At 39.2% G+C, this 20,846-nt stretch overlaps 1 protein-coding gene across 5 annotated transcripts in view; it reads left to right on the top strand.

Moving 5' to 3' along the window:
• The first annotated feature begins 6,067 nt into the window (after positions 1-6,067).
• GOLIM4 (golgi integral membrane protein 4) overlaps positions 6,068-20,846 on the top strand; it is an 81,038-nt gene continuing 66,259 nt past the window's right edge. For 2 of the 5 annotated variants that reach the window (XM_019643975.1, XM_019643970.1), the window contains exon 1: positions 6,070-6,593. In XM_019643975.1, coding sequence (XP_019499520.1) covers positions 6,407-6,593 — 187 coding nt within the window. In that variant the 5' untranslated portion in view covers positions 6,070-6,406. Of the gene's footprint in view, positions 6,594-20,846 lie in introns of all 5 variants that reach the window. The other 3 variants (XM_019643974.1, XM_019643972.1, XM_019643973.1) reach the window with 3 other exon arrangements.

Raw genomic sequence — 20,846 nt, 5'->3', positions numbered from 1 at the left:
GATGCAGAGTTCAAAACTCTTGTTATAAGGATGCTCAATGATCTCAGGGAGAACTTCAACAAAAAGGTTGGAAACATAAAAATGGAGATAGAAAACATAAAAAACCATCAGTCAGAAATAAAAACTATAAAAACAGAAATGAAGAATATATTACAGGGAATCAACAGATTAGATGAAGCAGAGGATGGAATCAGTGATTTAGAAGATAAGGTAGCAGAAAACACCCAATCAGAACAGCAAAAAAAATTAAAATAAAAAATAATAATGATAATAATAATTATAATTCAAAAAATGAGGAGAGTTTAAGGGGCCTTTGGGACAACATTAAGCACACCGACATTGACATCATAGGGGTAATAGAAGGAAAAGAGAGAAAGCAAGGAACTGAAAACCTATTTGGAGAAATAATGACAGAAAACTTCTCAAACCTGTGACGAAAATAGATATACAAGCCCAGAAAGCACAGTGAGTCCCAAACAAGATGAACCCAAAGAGGCTAACACCAAGACACATCATAATTAAAATGCCAAAGATCAAAGAGAAAGAGAGAATCTTAACAGCAGGAAGAGAAAAGCAGTTATTTACCTACCAGGGAGCTTCCATAAGACTTCCAGCTGATTTGTCAACAGAAACTTTGCAGGCCAGAAGAGATTGGCAGAAAATATTCAAAATGATGAAAAGCCAGGACCTACAACCAAGATTACTCTACCCAGCAAAGCTGTCATTAAGAATCATAGGATAGAAAGCTTCTCAGACAAGAAAAAGCTAAAGGAGTTCCTCACCAGTAAACCAGAATTACAAGGAATTTTAGAGGGATTTAAGATGAAAAAAATATGTAAAATATTAATAATAAAATGGCAATAACTACATACCTATAAACCACTGAGTTCAATGTAAATGGATTAAAGGCTCCAGTCAAAATACAGGGTGGGACTGAATGGATAACAGTCTCATTTCAGATCAAAAGAAACACACAGGCTAAAAGTAAAGAAATGGAAAAGATATTTCATGAAAATGGAAACAAACTAAGAAAAAAAGCAGGAGTAGCAATACTTACAATAGACAAAATAGACTTTAAAACGAAGACTATAACAAGAGACAAAGAAAGGCCTAGTAATCCCACTTCTGGGTATTTATCCAAAGAAACCCAAAATGCTGTTTCAAGGGGATATGCTCATTCATATGTTCATTGCAACATTATTTACAATAGCCAAGATATGAAGGCAACCTGTGTGTCCCTGAATTGATGAACGTATAAAGAAAAGGTGGTACACATATACAATGGAATATTACTCAGCTGTAAAAAAAGAATGAAATCTTGCCATCTGCAACAGCATGGATGGACCTAGAGAGTATTGTACTGAGTGTAATAAATCAGGTAGTGAAAGACAAATGTCGAATGATTTCACTTTTAAGTGGAATCTAAAGAACAAAATGAACAAATGAAACAGAAACAATTTTTTTGATGGTTGCCAGATGACGGGGAATTGGGGATGGGTCGAAAAAGGGGAAGGGGTTAAGAAGTACAAATTCATTGTTACACAGTACTTATGGGGATGAATGGTATAGCATAAGGAATATAGTCAATAATATTGTAATAACTATGTATGGTGTCAGATTGGTACTAGATTTGTTGGGGTGATAGTTGGGAGGGGTTTGGGGGCAGGGTGAAAAAGGTGAAGGGTTTAAGAAATACAAATTAGTAGTTACAAAACAGTCATGGGGATGTAAAGTATAGAGAATATAATCAATAATATGGTAATAACTATGTATAGTGCCAGGTGGGTACTAGTTAGGGGGATCACTTCTTAAATGATATAAATGTCTAACCATTATGTTGTATACTTACAATAAAATAAAATAATATTGAATGTCAACTCTAATTGACAAATTTAAAAAGGGGGGTAAAGATAAGGAAGAATAAGTGGTTCAGAGTTCCAGGCATAAAACAAATAAGTCTTGGGGATGCAATATGCAACATAGGAAATATAATCAATAATATTGTGATAGCATGACATGGTGTCAGATGGTTGCTGGAGTTATCATGGTGATCACTTCGTTAGCATAGGGAATATAATCAATAATGTAGTAATAACACTGTATAGTGCCAGGTGGGTACTATTGAATAACTATGGTGTACATCTGAAACTACTATAATATTTTATGTTAGTTATATTTTAATAAAAATCTTAAAAAAAAAAGAGGGGGTGGCAAGCATCAAAGTCTGAGTGTAAAGTGATAGCAAATGGGAGAAGTGGCAAAAAGGCAGAGACCAAGAGTGAAGTTTCCTAAAGAGGAATAAGAATAGTTAATTTCAGCCCTTTTCATATGAAAAGTTTAAAAATGTTATTTATTGATACAATTTTATTGATTTATTTTTTATTGAGATATAATTGACATACCATATTAGTTTCAGGTGTATAAAACAATGATTCAATATGTGTGTTTATTGAGAAATAATTATCACAGTAATTCTAGTTAACATTCATCATCAGAGTTACAGATTTTTAAAAAAGTTATTTAACATTCATCACCTTTTCTTAGGTGTTGACTTCTCTTGCAAATTAAAAAATTGTCAATTCAATTTATAGGAAAGAGGTTTAAATGAAAAATTTAAAACACACTGGAAATTATTTATTCCAGGATCCTGAACATCATTAATTTAAAATCACCCATTTTTACAAATTATACACTGGCTGTATCCCTCAACTATATTTTTCTTGCATTCTCCTATTTTGAAAATGAACAAATATTAGAACGACAAATTGACTAAAACTGAAGAGAATGCTTAGGTTCCCAAATGTTACCTTAGCCCTTTTCAAATGTAAGAACTTGAATCTCTTTTAATTTTCGCCTGCCTTAGAAATAAAACATTAAATTAGTGAAGTTCTTTAGGACTTACAATTTTAAATATATATGTTTGATATAGAAATATCATTATGTAATACTATTATTAAAATGATAAAAATAAAATAGAACTAACAACAGACCTAGCAAGACCAGTATAAATAGCTCATCTATTACAAGCTCTACCCAAAGGCATGTTATGTAAATTCAATTCACAGGCCCTGGATAGCTTCCCCAATGCTGGCCTCTCATAAGCTCTATACTGATAGTTTCAGGAAACTATCAGCATACTTCACCTTGGAAAAGTAATATTACAAAGACACTGCCATTAGTGATTTTATGTACTTCTACATACCCTTCTTGAATTTGAAATAATGGATAAGTTCAGGTAATAATTTTTGTTTTCTTTCAAATTTTATGACTGAAATATTGAGTTGTGTTTTATGGCCAACATTTATTATTTTCGGTAGAGTCAGACAGCAGCTTTAGGCAAAGAATGCCTTTGGAGTCAGATGCGAAGAAATCAGAGGTTTAAAATGAGTAATCATGCATAACGGAAGCATAAGACTTTTCCAAAGTTTTTGAAATACTACTAAATACTGCATACTGTATAATATATGAGCAATAATTTCCCAGTCCTCTGTACAATTTCTTTTTCTTTTGTGGCTAGGATAATTTTCTATTTAAGTATGGTCGACGATTGTAGCTATAAAATTTCATTTCCTCCAGAGCAGTTTTGGGAGGTTTTTTTTTTGTTTGTTTGTTTTTAGGAACAGTTCGTTTAGCAAATTGTACACTGGCGATGACAAGGAGTTCTTACTTTTGAGGAATTTAACAAGGTCACAGGAATTATCCAGTCTCAGTTTCCAAGAATCAAACTGAAAGAGGGACATTTAAAGTGGCTATATAATATTTACACGACAGAACAACATTCTAAAATTCCTTTGGATTTTTGTTCTTTTTAAATTAGGTTCCAGTTTAATGGACCAGATACAATTCGTTAATATAACTTGTTTTAAAAGAATGAGAACCCAGCTTTGATGGGAGAAAGAGAAGGAAAGCACAGGATGCCGACCTGGATTCTAATCTTGTGAGCACCTAACTTTCTGCCTGACCTAGAAGGTCCTAGAGCTATCACAGTCACTTTGATAAACTGGTTTATTTACCAAAATGTGAATCTAATACATTTGGTCCTCGACTTATGATGGTTCAACTTATGATTTTTTGACTTTACGATGCTGGGAAAACCACACACATAATAAATTACATGAGATATTCAACACTTTATTATAAAATAGGCTTTGTGTTAGATAATGTTGCCTAATTTATCAGTATCTGTAGGCTAATCTGTGCTCTGAGCACATTTAAAGTAGGCGAGGCTAAGCAATGATGTTCAGTAGGTTAGGTTTATTAAATGCATTTTTTACTTCACAATATTTTCAAGTTATGATGAGCTTATCAGGATGTAACCCCATAGTACGTTGAGGAGCATCTGTACTTAACCAAGGTGTGATAAGTGAGACGGTGTGTTTCAATATGAAAGCATTTTCAATGATATACTGTAAGGTATTATTAGTGAAAAGCCTATGCTAGCCTAGCCACACTTAGGTTTCATGGTAGTGTACATATCACAGCCTAGCTAGGTTGTTAATTCAGTTTATGGTTCTTAGCATCCTCTAAATTCAGAGCCAACCTAAACAAATTCTGCACCAGGGACTGTCTTTACGTTGTATTTAACTAAACAGATCTACCCTCATTTCAAGCCCTCACTGGCCATTATTGATAATGATGACTAAAATCTGGTTAGACTGTCATAAAAATTATGTAGTATGTAACAAATTCCATGACACTACTGAGACATTTGAGAAATAATTTACTTTATTAGAATTTAGGTCAAGTGCAGAAATAAAATTATCATTTATGCATAACCTCAATTTTCCTTGCTCAAGTACACAGAAAGAGCAAACGCACTATGGGACTTTCTTTGAAGAGGTTTGTGGTTATTAAGTTTGTTTTACTTGTTTTTACATAGGGGACCTTTGTTGGCCTTTAAAATGCAGTTTAACAATGTAACTGATGTATTTTTGCCACCAATAAAACAAATACATATGACAAAATGAATGCATACTCATTTCGGCCTGTAAGATTTGTTTTTAAATTATTCTATTTGCAGCCAGGGGTAAAACATATGAGATCATTTCTTTCCCCCCCTACCAAAGGCAAGCTGATTTCCTCCCCCCCACCCCCCAACGTGAACCGTTGAGCATAAGTCTAGCGTGGTAGCGTGCTGGAGTCTCCAGACTCGCGTCCTGCCACCTACGGGCACACAGGCATCCACACTAGTTACACTGGATGGGGCAAGACTCAGTTGGCACAGCATCACGGGTTTGACTATGAAGAGTGTGCTGACAATGTAGCTATCGCTGCGTCTACCGCATCTGCCCACTGGGGGAAGGGCGGGGTAAGAAAGTGTACTCGGTAGAGTGCAGTTGCTCCCATCCACTCCCTCCCACTTCTATACAATGTATTACTCGTCTCCCCACGTGCGTCCCCAGTGCTGGATCTCACACACGCGCGCACACTCACACACGTGCGCACCGCACCTCGCCCAACTGCAGGCCGGCACACGTCCCCGGCGCACCCCAACCACCCCTCTGCAGACTCCGCCGCCTCTCCCCACCCACCCTCACTCCACGTGGACGCACCCGGGCGCCAGGACGTCGCGCTGCCCACGAGCCCCTCGCTGGTCCCCGCAGTGGGAGGGAAGGCGCGGCCCAGGGGTCGGACGGACAAAGCGGGCGTCCAATCGAGCCCAGCACTGCCTCCCCGAAGGGAGGGAGCGGCGGCTCGGACGGGCCCAATGAGCGGGGAGCCCGAGTGGGACTTCCTCCCGGAATCCCGTTGGCCAGAATAGCGGGGCCGTGGGTGACACGTAAGTTGGGTGGGAGGCGGCGGCGGCGGCGGAGGCTCGGCAAGCCCAGTCAGTGACACCGGCCCGCCATCCCCCAAACCCGGCCAAGCAGCCGGCCCCCACCCGTCACCCACCGTCGCCGCCGCGCGCGGAGGCGTCGCCTGGAGCCCGGGTCCTTTTGTTGAGGGCGCACCCCCTCCTTTTGGTGGCAGCAAAGTCGCGCAGTGGGAACCGCCGCGAGGGGGCGGGGAGCGGCCGGGGCGGGACTCCGAGCGCCGCCGGGGGTAGCCGGGCCAAAAAGTGGGGAGGAGGGAAAAAGGCCAGCGGCGGCTGGGGACGAGCGCGAGGACAGCCCGCTCAGAACTATGCGGAGGGCCCCCTCCCGGGCCCGGGCACTCGCAGAGCGACAGCCTCGCAAAAGTTTGGCGGCGGCTGCCCGGGCGGCGTCGATGGCGGAGCGCCCCGCGGCGCGCGAGGGCTGAGCGGGCGCCACTTCCCCGTCGGCCCCGCTTTTGTGTCTGGCTTCTCCTCCTCATGCCGCGTCCGGCCACCTCCTGCGGCGGCCGCTGCTAAGGCGCTCGCTCGGGCCGTGGGCAGGAAGAGACAGTGGCGGTGGGGGCGGCCGCGGCGCGGGGTCCAGGCGGGACTATGGGAAACGGGATGTGCTCCCGAAAGCAGAAGCGGATCTTCCAGACGCTGCTGCTGCTGACCGTGGTCTTCGGCTTTCTCTACGGCGCGATGCTCTACTACGAGCTGCAGACCCAGCTGCGGAAAGCCGAGGCGGTGGCGCTCAAGTACCAGCAGCACCAGGAGTCCCTTTCCGCCCAGTTACAAGGTACGGTTAACGGGACGCACGCGGCCAGTGGCCAACTTTGCCCCGCGCCTCCGCCACAGCTGGAAAAGTAGCTTTGGGGAGCCGTTGGAACTGCGGGTGCCACCCTCTGACCTTCAGGGTCATCAGAGGCGAGCCCTGCAGGGCGGCTGGGCCCCAGAGTGTCAGGGGAGATGACATCCCCAATCTCCCGGCTCCTCGGGTGGTTGTGTGTGAGATGCGTAGGTAGCACCAGTCTGTGGTCCCGCTGGGCTTTGAATGGGTGGGTACACACGGAGTCCTTAACCCCCAGCACTCTCAGAGGCCCAGCTGCAGTCCACGCAGGCAAACCAGTAGCCCTCGCTCCGATTCTGCCAGCCCATCCCGAAGGGGCATGGCTTTCCTGGTTTCTAAGGACGTATTTGCTTTCCATTTGACGTTGTTAGTAACCTAAGAAATGGGGAGTTTGGCAGAGATTTCTCAAACTGCTGTTTTGTTTTAGAAAAATTAAGCCATGACCAGGCTGCCCAAACTAATGGCCTAGTTGAATGAAACTTAGACCTGCTAGTTTCTGTTAATTTAATAAGGTGACTAGGTATGTTGAATGTGTTAAAAGAGTCCACGCTACTTAACTGCTCTTCACCATTCTGCAGGTATGTTTTTTGAAAAGAAAAAAAAAGTTTGTCTTCTTGAATAACTTTTAGTTTATCAGTGTTGGGCGTGTGTGTGCGCGCATGCGCGTATGTGTATGTGTGTATTTTACAATTAGCCTTAAGAAGCCCAAGAAGAGAAACAGTTTTTCATTTTGCCAGACACCGCAAACACAACTTGGGCAAAACCTGCAGAAAGACTTAAAGCTCCTATCATTCTGTTTTAGAGTCTCGTTTAATGTGAATTTCAGAAACATAAATGATGCATGACTGCAAAGTAAGCACCATGTGGTCTTGTTAAGAGCACAGTCATCCTATACACGATTTGAAAGCTTTCACTTGTACTTGTGGTTACTTTTCAACACTTATGCAGCCCTCTTCCCCAACCAAAAAAATAATAATAATAACAAAAAGCTTAGTAGTGAAATGTTGACAGTCTTTGCTGATAATGCAAACACAGCTTATTTCATATTAGTAGGAAGATACAAGCTGGGATAGATCTGTCAGTGTATGTGCATACAAATATAAACCAGATGCCTTTTCGTTGCTTAAGCTATTTTTTTTAGTAAAAAAAAAAAAAATTAAGATGAGCAAAAATGATACACAGCTGATTGGTTAGTCTTAAATGCTCTTCCCAACTTAGAAGAAAGAAAAGTATTTTTAGCTTACTGAAGCTGTATAGCCATAGGCAGTGAAAATATGTGAGCTGGGCCTAGTTCAAAAGGAAAACCTGTTTTGATACAGTCTTTGATATAGGTTAAAAAAAAACCAAACTTTTCTTAAAACTCCTTGATATTTACCCATGGATTATTGTCGGTATGCAAAGTATGGGTATTTATTTATTTACTTATTTTATTTAGATGATATGAGTGGCTTCCTTGTGAAGTTCAGTGGAATCAGACCAAGGGGAAAATTTGCTAATAGTACGATGGCAGGACTGGATTTTCACACTCATGGTTGGAAGGGGCTTGTGTAGTGAATTATGAGGTTGGTACTTTGGTCTCTCACTTTAGGAGACCCATGAGAGCAGGCACTGTCATATTCATCCGTACATCCTCAGCACTGCACAGTGCCTGACACACATGAGGGGAGCGCTATATATTTATTCAATCAACAAGGAAAATTATCCTAAACTAGTGAGAAAATTAATCCCACACACTTTTGTCTACTTTCCCAGGCTTCACTTCCCTGTCTGTTTTTTGAAAAACCAAAACAAAGTAACAACCACAAAATATTTTACCCAAGTAGTGCATTCGCCTCAACTGCCAGTGCTAAGACTCACTGGCCAAGGCCCTTGGGTTCTGAGTCATGGCCTTTATATCGTAGTATTCCGTTTTGAAAATCAATCTCGATTTCTTTCATTTGTCTTCTTTGGGTGGTGGTAGTGGGGAAGAGTGGTGGTCCGTGGTAATACAGGACCATTAAAATACACATTTGCTCTGCAGCAGGACATGAAAAAATGTTGTAGCTACTTTGAATGAGTTGCCTTAAAGGCCATTTCTTAATTTACTCTTTGGCCATTTCCTCTTGAATTGTGGTGCAACAATTATAATATGGTTATGCATGAAGAATTATTTCCCAAGCAAGCTACAATTTCTTTTTTTTTTTTTTAATGGATTCACAATTGACTTCTGTAGCATTTATTTTGGATTTCACATCTGCAGGCCATTTAATGAAGATTTTTTTGTGGTATACTGATTTGCTTCCCTTTTCTAATGACAAATGACATTTTACTCAGTAATACTATATACCACCTGCCTTTGTTTTTAGGGCTTAGACTCTCCATTCTTAAGTCTTGCTTAGTTACGCGAGATCTCTTGACCTGGCTTGGATAAGATCAGAGTTAACAGTGGCCTTCTTTAAAAAATACGACTCTTGAAATGTTTAAGTAGTTTGGCCCTTTAATTTGAAGGTATGCATTTGTTTAGTGAGCATATTTAGGTTCCATCTTCAGTTTAAGAATGAGTTGTACTCCAGAGCTTATTTTGAAAGTAGGTTATGTCCTAACTCTAAGTGCATTTTGTAGTAGGAGAATTCCATAAATAGGAGATGGTGGTGGGGGGTGACATGGGGCAAGTTCCAAGACTAGGCAAGCCCCTCTCCACTGAAAACAAATGTCTCCATCTGCCAGCCTGTCTATTTACTGATCTATCTTCCACCCATACTATCTCTAATTATATTGAAAAGTGGGGCAGAGGTTACATATTGGTGCAGAGGCAGTGCCAACAACCTTTGGTCAGCACATTGTTTCCTTACCCTTTTCCATTTTTTTAAACTCCTTTCCTGTGGGCCATGAACCATTCTCTCTGTTTACACATAGTAGTTCTTAGCTTTGACTGGCCATTAGAATTACCTGGGCAGCTCCCAGACCAATTAAATCACAGTCTGTGGGGCTATGGGGGTGGAACACACCTGGCAGTCTCTCCAGGTGATTACTGTGTGCAGCCAAGGTTGAGAACAATGGCTCTATAATCTTGAAACTGAGCCACTTCACACAGTTACTTCACCTGCTTGCCCACAAAGATACTGAAGTTGTTTTTTGTTTTTGTTTTTACCTTAAGCATGTGATTCAGATTCTAGTCCTATAACTTTTATGTGAACTTGGGCCTTATTTTTTTTATTTATATAATGGAGATTAGAATTTCATATTCCATAAGGTTATTGTGAGGATAAAATAATTAATCGCTATTAACCTGCTAACTAATATACCTGGCACATAGTAGGTACTGCTCATTAAAGATTACCTGTTACTATTGTCACGGTCCCTGTTTGAGGTAAGAAATTTCATCTCTTTCCCAGGTTTGTTGTGAGTAAAATTTTAAAATTGACAGAATTTGTCTTTATCATTAGCCACCTCTTTTTATTGTATTTAAATGAACGTCAAAGAAAATACGTAAACCGTCCTAAGCCTGAATACTTTACTCTGGAGAAGCAACCTTCCCTGACAATTTAAATTTAGGGTATGGTTACTCATTAACGCTCTTGTGTATCATTTCAGATTAGGAGAGAGTGTAACTGCTAGAGGTGGGCAATAACCTTTAGCAATAAGACCTGGGAGAGAGATATAACTATTTAAATTTTTAAAAAGTAGGGGCAAAAGCCCCTCATTCTGGAAATGCTTTATGACATGATTGCAGCGTTCTTGGTCTTCCCAGTGATGACCAGAAACCATCAAAAAAAGGATTATATAAAGTTTTCTAGTTCTAGTCAAGTGTATTACAGCTATTTAAAAAAAAAAAATTGGTGCTTCTAAGGGTCATACTGTTGTTTACATTAGTTATCCTTTGCATCCTGTTCCCCTAAAAGGCAGGATAGATAGCCCACTAGCCTGAGCATGAACATGTTATATTATAACTGGTTACTTTATTTTCACCCTACCCTGAATCTTTTTTTTTTAAAAGTTTTTTTCAGCTCAGGGCCAAGCTTTAATTCTTTCATCTCTAGTACCTGGTGCCTGGCATATAGTAGGTGCTCAATAAATAGTAAGTTTATACCTGAATGGTATTTTCTGTCTGCCTATGAATGTGCTTATGTATGTGGGCAATAAAGTGTAGTGGATAAGGACTGAGGAGTCAGAGCACTTGGATTTGATTTCTTGGTTTTTTGTTTGTTTGTTTGTTTTTACAGCTGTATGATCTTGGGCAAGTTCCTTAAGTTGTCTGTGACCTGTTTTCATCATATGTCATCATCAGGATAATAGAGCTTCTGATAGGTTGTTACAAGGATTAATAGTGTCAGCCAGTATATAATGCTTAGAAGGGTGTAGCTTGCATTTTGGACTGTTGGGGAACCTCATGTACAGGAGTTGTTAACAGACCTCAGTAATTTAGACCCACGGGGGTAGGCAACGCATAGTAGGTATATTCATTTTCTAGTGCAAAGTTAGGACTTAATAAACATCACTTAGATATTGGGTATTAAACATTTTCACCCAAGTATGTCTTACAGTTTAAAGGAGATATTTATCAAGCTGTTTTTGTTTCATTCTGCTGTGTTTTAAAAATGGAACAGAAATAATTACTCATTAGGCTCAGCTAAAAACTTAGTAGTTTTTATTTGCATGTAAAACCCTGCCTTAAAATTCATTCCCTGAATAAAAGACAAGAGCAAGAGCTTCTAGATGCTTTTTGAAAATTTTACTCAATTAAGCATTCTGTTGAATGTATATGATTTGCACAAATATGTGTGATTCCACACATTGTATCTGCCTTAGTCATCCTTGTTAATTGGAATGTGCCAGTATTGGTTGACCATGTAAGAGAATTGCTTATCTTCTGTGACCCTTTAGTTTAAGTCCAATGTGGATTGAAAACCTTACCTTGATTGTTTTGTAATCTCTCCTGCTTTACCAAGGACAGTTTCTTGTGGGGCTGAGGCACAAGACCAGATTTTGGTGACTTAATGAATGAGTGAATTGCAGTTGGGGTAATGGCGACTGAAGCTGGCGGGGACCAAAATGCAAAGGATTTGAGAGAAACCAGAAGAAAGGAGAGAGAGAGAAAAGGGGATTAATATCAGTTTATGACTTTCAGAGCATTGAGAAAGATTCTTGCTCACACCTTTATGTCCAAAAAGGAAAGAAACAGAAACTAGTGAAGGGAGTGCGTTTCTCGTCAGATACAGTGTGAATGCAACTCTGGTGCTTACCAGTGGAGTGACCTTGATTGACCAGGCGAGTAGCTTGCCTGAACTTCCGATCCTCATATTTAATTGAGGATAGCAATGTCTGCCTTGCACACTGGTATGGATTAGAAACAATATATCTGAAATGTCTGCATGAATCCTGGAGTGTATTCACTGCTGCATTTATTAGGTGACCAGGACTACTGTTGCTGGATTAGCATCAGGCTGTTTTTTATTTTGCCCACTGTTTACTACATATAGTAGGTAATAGTGTTATTAGTTGTGTCCTAAGCATGGCTCTTTTCAGAACCATGGGCCCACTTGGCTGAAACTTTGATTTAAGATACTCTCACTCTGTCGTTTCTGCCATTTTGACCTCTTTTTTGGTAGGAAAAGCCCTGAAAACATTTACATGGTAGCAACTAAGAGTTGCTGTTTTCATTTTAACAGCTAAGTGTTCTTCTTTTATCATTGAGGACATAATGTTTTTGCTTCTTTTGCCAGTCATTGGTTTGTGGGTTTTGTAGCTTTGTTTGGAAGTGAAAGCTATGTAACTTTATTATACAAGAAAAATGGCACACTGTATTTTTGTTTCAAGCCAGTGTTATTTGAAGTGAATTTATTGTGATAGAATTTTGAAAGTTTATTTGAAAATTAAATTACTGACTCTGGGTGGTGAGCACACAATGTGATATATAGATGATGTATTATAGAATTGTGCACCTGAAACCTATGTAATTTTACTAACCATTGTCACCCCAACATATTTAATTAAAAATAATTTAATTATTTTAAATACATAACTTTTATTGAGTGTCTACCATGTTCAGGTATTGTGCTAAGCATTTTACATGCATTTTCTTATTTAAAAGTGACAAAGGCTTTTTAATGTGAATGAGCAATCTGAGGCCCAGAGGGGTTAGTTAACATGCCAGTCAGTGTCAAGGTCTAATCTAATGAAACTGAGCTTAGAGCCCTAATGTGACTTCCTATCTCGTGTTCTCTCCACAGTACTCCATTGCCTTCAAAGTTATTTTAGTGTCTCATGACACTATTACTGGTTTTGAGAAAGTAGGTTAGGTGGGTCGTATGAGGATTCAAGATAAAATTTAGAATTAGAACTAACAGGTGTGATTATTTGATGCAGCATTTCCAGAGTATAGGACAGTTGCTGCTGTGACACAGGTGATTTGGATGGATACGGGAGTTGATTTAGGTGGTATGCAGATCCTGCAGAAAATAGCGTGGAATCGCATAATAAAAAACATATGCCCTTTTGAATTCCCTTTCAGTGCGCTCTGGAGAAGTCAAGGAGAAACTCTCAATTTGATGCTAGAATCATTCTCCTAGATAAAATTGCTCTTTTTTTCTTTTTTTTCCTCGAAGATAGCAGACTTCAGGCAGCCAGCAGCCTGATAGCTAGAATTTAATAATTATGTTGTTGTTTAATTACATCAAAAGTTTAGTTACCATCCATTCATGCTGTGTAAGTCAGATTTTTCATTTACAATGTACTAGTGTAAAGTGTTCCCTTTAGAAGTTTATTTTAGGGGAAAAAGTGAATATTTGGCATCCCATAAGTAAGAACTCCTGTTTGGAGTACTCTCATGCCTGGAGTTGAGGAATTCATTAACTGTTCCAATTTGATATGAACACTGAATTTTCCGGTTAAGAAAACAATGCGGAAGCTGATGAATCACTTACCATGTGTCTCAAGCTAAGCACGAAGCCCACATATCCTGAGTTCCCGTACAACGTGGCGTTCCCCCACTGCACCCGCTCTCTCTGGGAACAGCAGCACCCTCTTCTCATGTAGAACAGAAATGGGCGTTGCTATTTTTAACAGTGCTGTGTATTTCTGAATGGCATATCTGCGTTCTTCGCTTTTCTCCACCTGTGAGTGCTTATCCAGAGGACACACCAGTCATTGCCCTTCACTAATAAGCCTCACTAAATAGCCTCATCGCCTGGAGGGACATGGACATGAAATAAATTGCTGTTTATGACATTTAAAAAAAATATTGCTTTAACTATAAAAGGTCACAATGTGAGCATGAATAGAAGAGTAAAAGATGCTGTCTGAAGGATAAGGCATGATAGAACATTCAAATGACACTATTTCTTTTGAGTAGTGAATTTAAGAAAAATATATAATTATTTAAGGAAGAGTTAAACATTCCAATGCCCATCTCATTTAAACCCCTTCTTTAGGTGGAGTTCTTATTACAAACAACAAAACTGCAAATCAGGATATTTAAGACAGCTTTCACATTGCTTGTATGCTCTCAACAGTAGCTTGATGCTATAAAATAAACATCCTAAACATAAAATTCGGTAGCTGATAATTACTTGATTATTTAGTTTTGTTACTGTAGAATAGTTTATCACATTTTACATTAGTAAGATTTAATATTATGACTCTAAGTCCTATTGTGTCAATCTCTTAACCTATTAACAGGCATTTCAAGAGAATTTTTAAAAGGACTTTATGTCCCTTTTAAAGGTTTGATGCTATAAAACATGTTAACTTGTACCTATGTCAAACATTGCTTTTATCAGAAGATGAAAAAGAAATCCTCTTTATAGATGAGCATCAGCTCAATATCCAGAAGTCAATCTAAGTTTGATCTGAGTATGGACGAACAAAGCTCTTTGGGTATAGTTCCTCACGTACAACTTCTCAAGTACAGTTCCTCTTCATCTGTAGATCTGTGAAAATAAAGAGTCAAGATTTTTCATCTCAATACAACCAACATACAATAGTGGGGCAGGCATAAGATAACTCCATATTCTTTTTTCAACAAAGCAGAAAATCCCAAGTATGTAGGAGTCACTAATTCATAGTAATTCAGGTAAATGTTCCTTGACTAGGTTTCCATGGCTGTTGAGTCTACGCTTTGGATTATTGGTACCACTTTCTGAGTCATCCTTCCATTTTTATGAAACATAGTATGTGTCTGCAGCTGAGTTTTCTCAGCCTGCTTCCAGCCAGTAGAATTTTGGGGACCTTTGACCTATTTCCATTTTGTACCATACCTGTCCCTTTCAGTCCAAACTTGTCGTTTCTACTGATGAAATGGTCTCAGAACTTTTGTGGATCTCCTATGAAGCTTGTTGGGTTTGACTCTGTTAGACAAAAACCACGCCCACATATTTCTTGGAGATAAATCCTTTTCTACCTGGGCTTCTGCTGAGACAAAGGAGAGACAGTGCCTTCTAATTTCCCAAAGGCCTGTTGAAAGGATCTTGAGCCACACTCTTAAACTTTTGGGAGATCCTGTGGTGTGACTGACTAGTACTCTGAGACACCACATTTCAAAGGTCTTAACAAGCATTTGAAAAATCACAACCTCGGTCTCATATTTAGATCATGTTTTTTTCTGACAGTTCTCTGGAATTGGTCTTTGCTTGGAAACTATTTCTTAATTTTGGCATTGTTTGCTGTCAGGAGAGGCTGAGAATTTTCCAAACCATCAAGTCCTGCCTACTTTTTATTTAGTAGCCCTTTCCTCTATTTATCTTCTCACAGTTTACTATAAACCAGGAAGAAGAAACCAAGTAGCACCTTCAACATTTTGCTGGGAAATCTCCTTAGCTGTTTCACCCAGTTCATGTCGCACATTTGTTACTCCTCATACAGCTACGAGTGACTGCAGGTCATGTCACTGTACCTAAGGGTGGGTATTGTTAAACCTTCCGTCACCGTGTAATTTCCAGTTTCCAATAAAATTTTCCTCACTTTGATTTATGCCCTTACTTACAAGCAATCTCTTCAGAGTCCGAAATTCTGTGGACAATGTGTTCAAGGCACTTTACACTCACTCGCACTCTTCTTAAAGCCCACTACACAGTTCCAAAGCCACTCTCACATTTTAGATTTTTGTTATGGCAGCACCACACTTCCAAAATCCATATTAGTTATCCTATTGCATAGCAAATCATCCCCAAACTGAATTGCCTTAGAACAACAAATATTATCTTACAGTTTCCGTGGGAAAGGAATGTGGGCTTAGGTGGGTGATTCTCTCGAGATCTATCATGATGTTGCATGATGGAGCTGCTAACCAGGGTTGCAGTCATCTCAAAACTCAACTGGGATTGAAGAATTTGCTTCAGAATCCACAGTGCAGTTGTTGGCAAGCTTCAGAAGATGTGCTGCCAATCTCCCTCATGTCGGCCTTTCCATAAGGCTTTCCACAGTTCCAACATGGAACTTGCAACATGATAGCTGCCTTCCCTCAGGGCACGAGGTCCAAGGGAGAGCTGGAGAGAGAGTGTGTAAGGGCCCGCGATAAAAGTGAAAGTATTTTAATAACCTAATCTTGAAAGGGATAAAACATTACTGCTGCCATATTGTGTCTGTTAGAATTGAGTCACTAACTTCAGCTCACTCTCAAGGGAAGTGGTTTTGTGAAGGTATGAATAACAGAAGATGGGATCATTGGGGGCCATCTTAGTAACTGTCTACCACAAGGTGAGAATTTATTACTTTCGTTGTTGGCATATCGTTACCAAAGTCCTCATAAGCTGACATTTATTCAACACTTGCTGTGTATCAGGCACTGTTTTAAATTGTTTTCCTGCATTATGCAACATAATACTTTTGTAAAAAATGTTTTGCTTATATTAAGTGTGATTTACCATTTAATTCAAAGTATATTAGCAAAAAGTGGCGTTTGAAATCTTGGCAATTCAGAGGAAAAGTATCTGGAGCTTAAACCATCTGACCAGGAAGAATGAAAATGCTAGCAACTTCAGGGTAACTCCCTGAAGTATAACCCCAAGTAGTAGGCTGTCAGGAGAAATCCCAAAGTGGAAGGCATAGTGTCCCTGGGGAGTTTCAAAAATCCATTGACAGTATGTGAAAATTTCCCACTCCTACAAGTGACAAGTAGATAGGAAAGCAGTTTGTTAGTTCATATAGTATTTTCACTTCTCAGTGTTCCTTCTGACTTTACAGACTGCAGTCCTTGGTCAAGACCTTGGTATTTGATAGTCAGGTAATTTTTTATTGAGTTTTAATGGTCTTAGATAAAAATCTTTGATTTAAAGAAAGAACATTAACTGCATGACTGGTAATCTCAACTTATTCATTCATCCCTACTTTGAAAGTCAAGTTTAAAATATTGCAATATATGAGTATTCTTTTGTGATATTTATAAAAATAGAGCATCAGAGCATATTATGAAAAAGTCATTAAATGTTTTCTTAACAATTTTAATTTCAAATCCAGTATGACCTCACTCTCCTAAACATATTTTAGTAATTACAAATACATGAGATAACTATCTATTTTCCTTTTGACTTTCCTAAACATATTTCTATAAGAGAGTGCATTGAGAAGTGGATAGAGAATATTTTGTCAAAATGTTTGAGGCCATATTCCATTCAAGAAGCCGAGTTCTGTTGTTGTCAGTGAGAAGTTGCTGCGGAATTTTTGTAGTATAAGTGATCTCTTCCTGCCCATGCCTATCTGTGTAGGTGCCAGGTTGCTGCCGTGATATTTAGTGCTACTTGATATTGCTGTGGACTTCTCTTGGTGATATTCTTGTGGATATCAGAAGGCTTCTTTGATGTGTGGTCTCCGTTCACTGTACCAAAAACCAAAACAGCAAAAACCAAAACAGCAAAAGTCCCCTGCATGTTATACAGTGTAGTGCTAACATGTGCAGTGTGGTTCTTAGGGAGATTTACATGATAGGTGTGTGTGTGTGTGTGTGTGTGTGTGTGTGTGTGTGTACGTGTGTGGTGTGTGTGTGTGTATGTGTATGTATTTATTTATTTTCTCATATACCGTTTACTCCCTGTGTTGGTTAGGGTCCATATGCACTGTGCTAAAAGATGCTCTTCAATGTTGAAACTGTCCAAGGAAGCAGTAGCTAAGAGTTAGCTAGAATAATGGTATTTGTGAGTACATGTCATAGACCTTATATACACCCCAAGAAGTCTTCATCTGAGGGTCCCACGGTAGCAACACTTTGAGTAGAGGCTGAACCTTTAAAGAAAAACCACTCTTTTTATCGTTGGCCTCCAGCTGTTGTCAAAACTGCCTCCTACCCAGCGACAACTCATTCCTAAGACCACATTGTGGGTCTTGTCTCTGACCCTTTCTTCCTTAAGGGTGACATTTTCAATTTGGGATCCATGGGGGTCCATGAACTTTCTGAAACATGTATGTCACTTCTGTAATATGTGCCATTTCCAAGACAGAGCCATAGCTTTTATCAGATCCTCAAAGTACCAGTGACCTGAAAAAAATGAAGAACCCACTGCTTTAGGGTAAATTGGCATTCGACCTTTCCTGGTCCCATCCTATGAACTCGCTAGATAGTGACTGGGTTTGTCATGGGGTAGTAATGCTCACTACTATTCCCCTAAAGCCCTAACCCACTCCACCCACCTCAAATTTAGGAGGAATCCTGATTAGGGACCTAAATGGCATTTAATAGCTGTAGCCCTATAATCCAGTAGTAATTGCTTAGTCAATAATAAAAAAAATGGTTTGTAATTACATGAGAAATGTATACTTCTCAAATTGCTTTATATTCATGATATCACTTGGTCCTGAAAACAACCCTGTCATATATAGAGTAAGACCATATGGTATATTATGGCCATTTATATTTGGAGAAACAAGTCTCACAGCAACAGTGACACACTTGGGATTAATGCTCAAATTGCTTGAATCCTAACTCAAGGCCTTCACTAATCTTTTTTCCCAGGCTCTCTTACTGCGGAAACTATAATATGAGGTTTTAACAGCATTCACAAAACAAGAGTTTCTGACTTTGCCTCTCGGAGGGAACTCTGTCCTTTTTCAGATTCTATCAAACAGTTAATATTCCCAGGTGATGAGTCATCAGGACTTGAGAACTGGTCTCCTTGGAGTCTACCTGCCACCCCCCAGCCCCCTGCTTCCACCATCGTTATGTCCAGGGAGTGAGCTGATGGCTCCTCAAGCTGCTTCCTGCAGTCACCTCTGCAGCTGTCTACTGTCCATGGCCTGTTTACCTTGTGCCTCTGGATTTCACACGCCTCGGACGACCCAGGCAGGCTTCATGGGAATTGGGTACTAAGAGTGGCAGTCACTGTGGTGAACTTGGTTTCACTGCCCTTTCCATCTATCTCTGGCACATTGTCCTTGATCCAAAATCTGGGGCTTGGGTTGTTCCTTACCTTAGGATGATTCTTTCTCAGACTCATCTGCATTCTGGAGTATCGACAGGGCTTAAGCTCACACTGGGATCCTGCTAATTTGCACCACAGGTCATCACCTCTTGAGAGCATCTGTAGCTTCACCTTGCCTTTAGAGGGGGCTTTGAAGCTCATGATTCAGCTGATTCTCCAGCTGTGTTTTTTAGTTTTCCAGGTGTACAAGTCAGATTACTCCAAAATAAATCAATAGATTGGAAGAGCAGGAAAGAATGTTTGTAGAACCCAGGTTGCAAAGAGCAGCATATGGATATGTTTTGGTTTGGCCCACACGGTGCTCTGAAAAACTTCATGCTAGTTGTCTACAAGGAAAACAAAAGATATTTGATGTAAACATTCGGATTTCTGACTTTGAAAGTCATCAGATCCCTGGACATTGGGCTGCATTCCCGAGTGGTGAATGGCCCAGGGGCATGTGGACTTCATTTGGCAAAAATTCTCCCTGGGAATTTTTTTTTTAGTGTATTGGGGTGACATTGGTTAATAAAATTACATAGGTTTTAAGTGTATGATTCTATAATATATCATCTATATGTTGCATTATGTGTTCACCACCCAGAGTTGGTTCTCCTTCCATCACCATATATTTGGGGAATTCTTTATCTGATTAACTTCTTAGTTTATCATGAAGAAAGCAAGCCTCACAGAGACTGACTTGACATCTGTGCTGTCGAATGTGGGAGCCACTGATCATGTATTATAAAGCCACTTAAAGTGTAGCTAGTGTGACTGAGGAATTGAGTTTCAAATTTTTAACTAATTTAAAACTCTGAAGCATTGTGAAATATTTTTCTGTGAAACAACTTTATTGTTTTGGTGGCATTACATTTCAATTAATTGTTGAGTTGAGTTAGATATTATTGGTGTATTACAGTGCACATATACTTCCTACTTTTTAAAATGTGGCTGCTAGAAACTTAAAAATTACAATTGATTCACAGTGTATTTCTATTGGACAGTGCTGACTTGACGCAGTTCACTCAGTTTGTTGGATACCCACAGTTCTGACCATATTTCTTCTCCATGACTAAAGTGTTACCCAACTTTCCCTCTAATTCTCAAAACCTTTTCATTATAACATATATAATCTCACAAATTCCTATAGGAATCTTTTTTTGTGTGCTACCATGATACAGAAGTAATTTTATGTAAAAGAAACTATCTCCATGTATTATCAATGATTATATAATAAAGGTAATTTTAAAGATAATAAAATTAAGATTCATGATATATAAGGCTATTACATTTTTTTCTCATTTTAAGTGACCCTATTTTTCTCTGAATTATTTGTGTAAGAACGCAATTTTTCACATATTCAAAATAATATTGTATTTGATTTTGGCACAGATGTTTATGAGGTATAGTTTAAAATTAGTTATATATTGTAGCTTTAAAACTAGACAAAATTACTTTTAGACCCGATATGTATTGGACAAGATAAAGAATCACAAACTTCACAAATAAAACATTGGACATGTGAATAGCCCAATCAAATCTAACATTTACTTTTTTTTTTTGACATTTTAGTTACTGAACTATGAATTGTAATATATGTACATAAAAGTGCACAAATTTTGAACATACTGCTTTGATGAATTTTCACAAACACATTTGTGTAACCAGCAACCTGATCAAAACACATAACAATAGCACCACCCTAGAAGCTTCCATGAGCGCCTTTTAATCCCTAACTCCCCCCACCTCTAAAAGATAATCACTATGGATTAATTTTGCCTGTTTTTGTACTTTACATAATTGATATCTAACAATATATACTCTTGTGTCTGGCTTC

This window comes from Hipposideros armiger, unplaced genomic scaffold (genome assembly GCF_001890085.2).
Source record: "Hipposideros armiger isolate ML-2016 unplaced genomic scaffold, ASM189008v1 scaffold_83, whole genome shotgun sequence".
Lineage (NCBI taxonomy): Eukaryota > Metazoa > Chordata > Mammalia > Chiroptera > Hipposideridae > Hipposideros > Hipposideros armiger.
The sequence above is the reverse complement of the archived record's forward strand: the minus strand, read 5'-3'. Positions and strand labels throughout refer to the sequence as shown.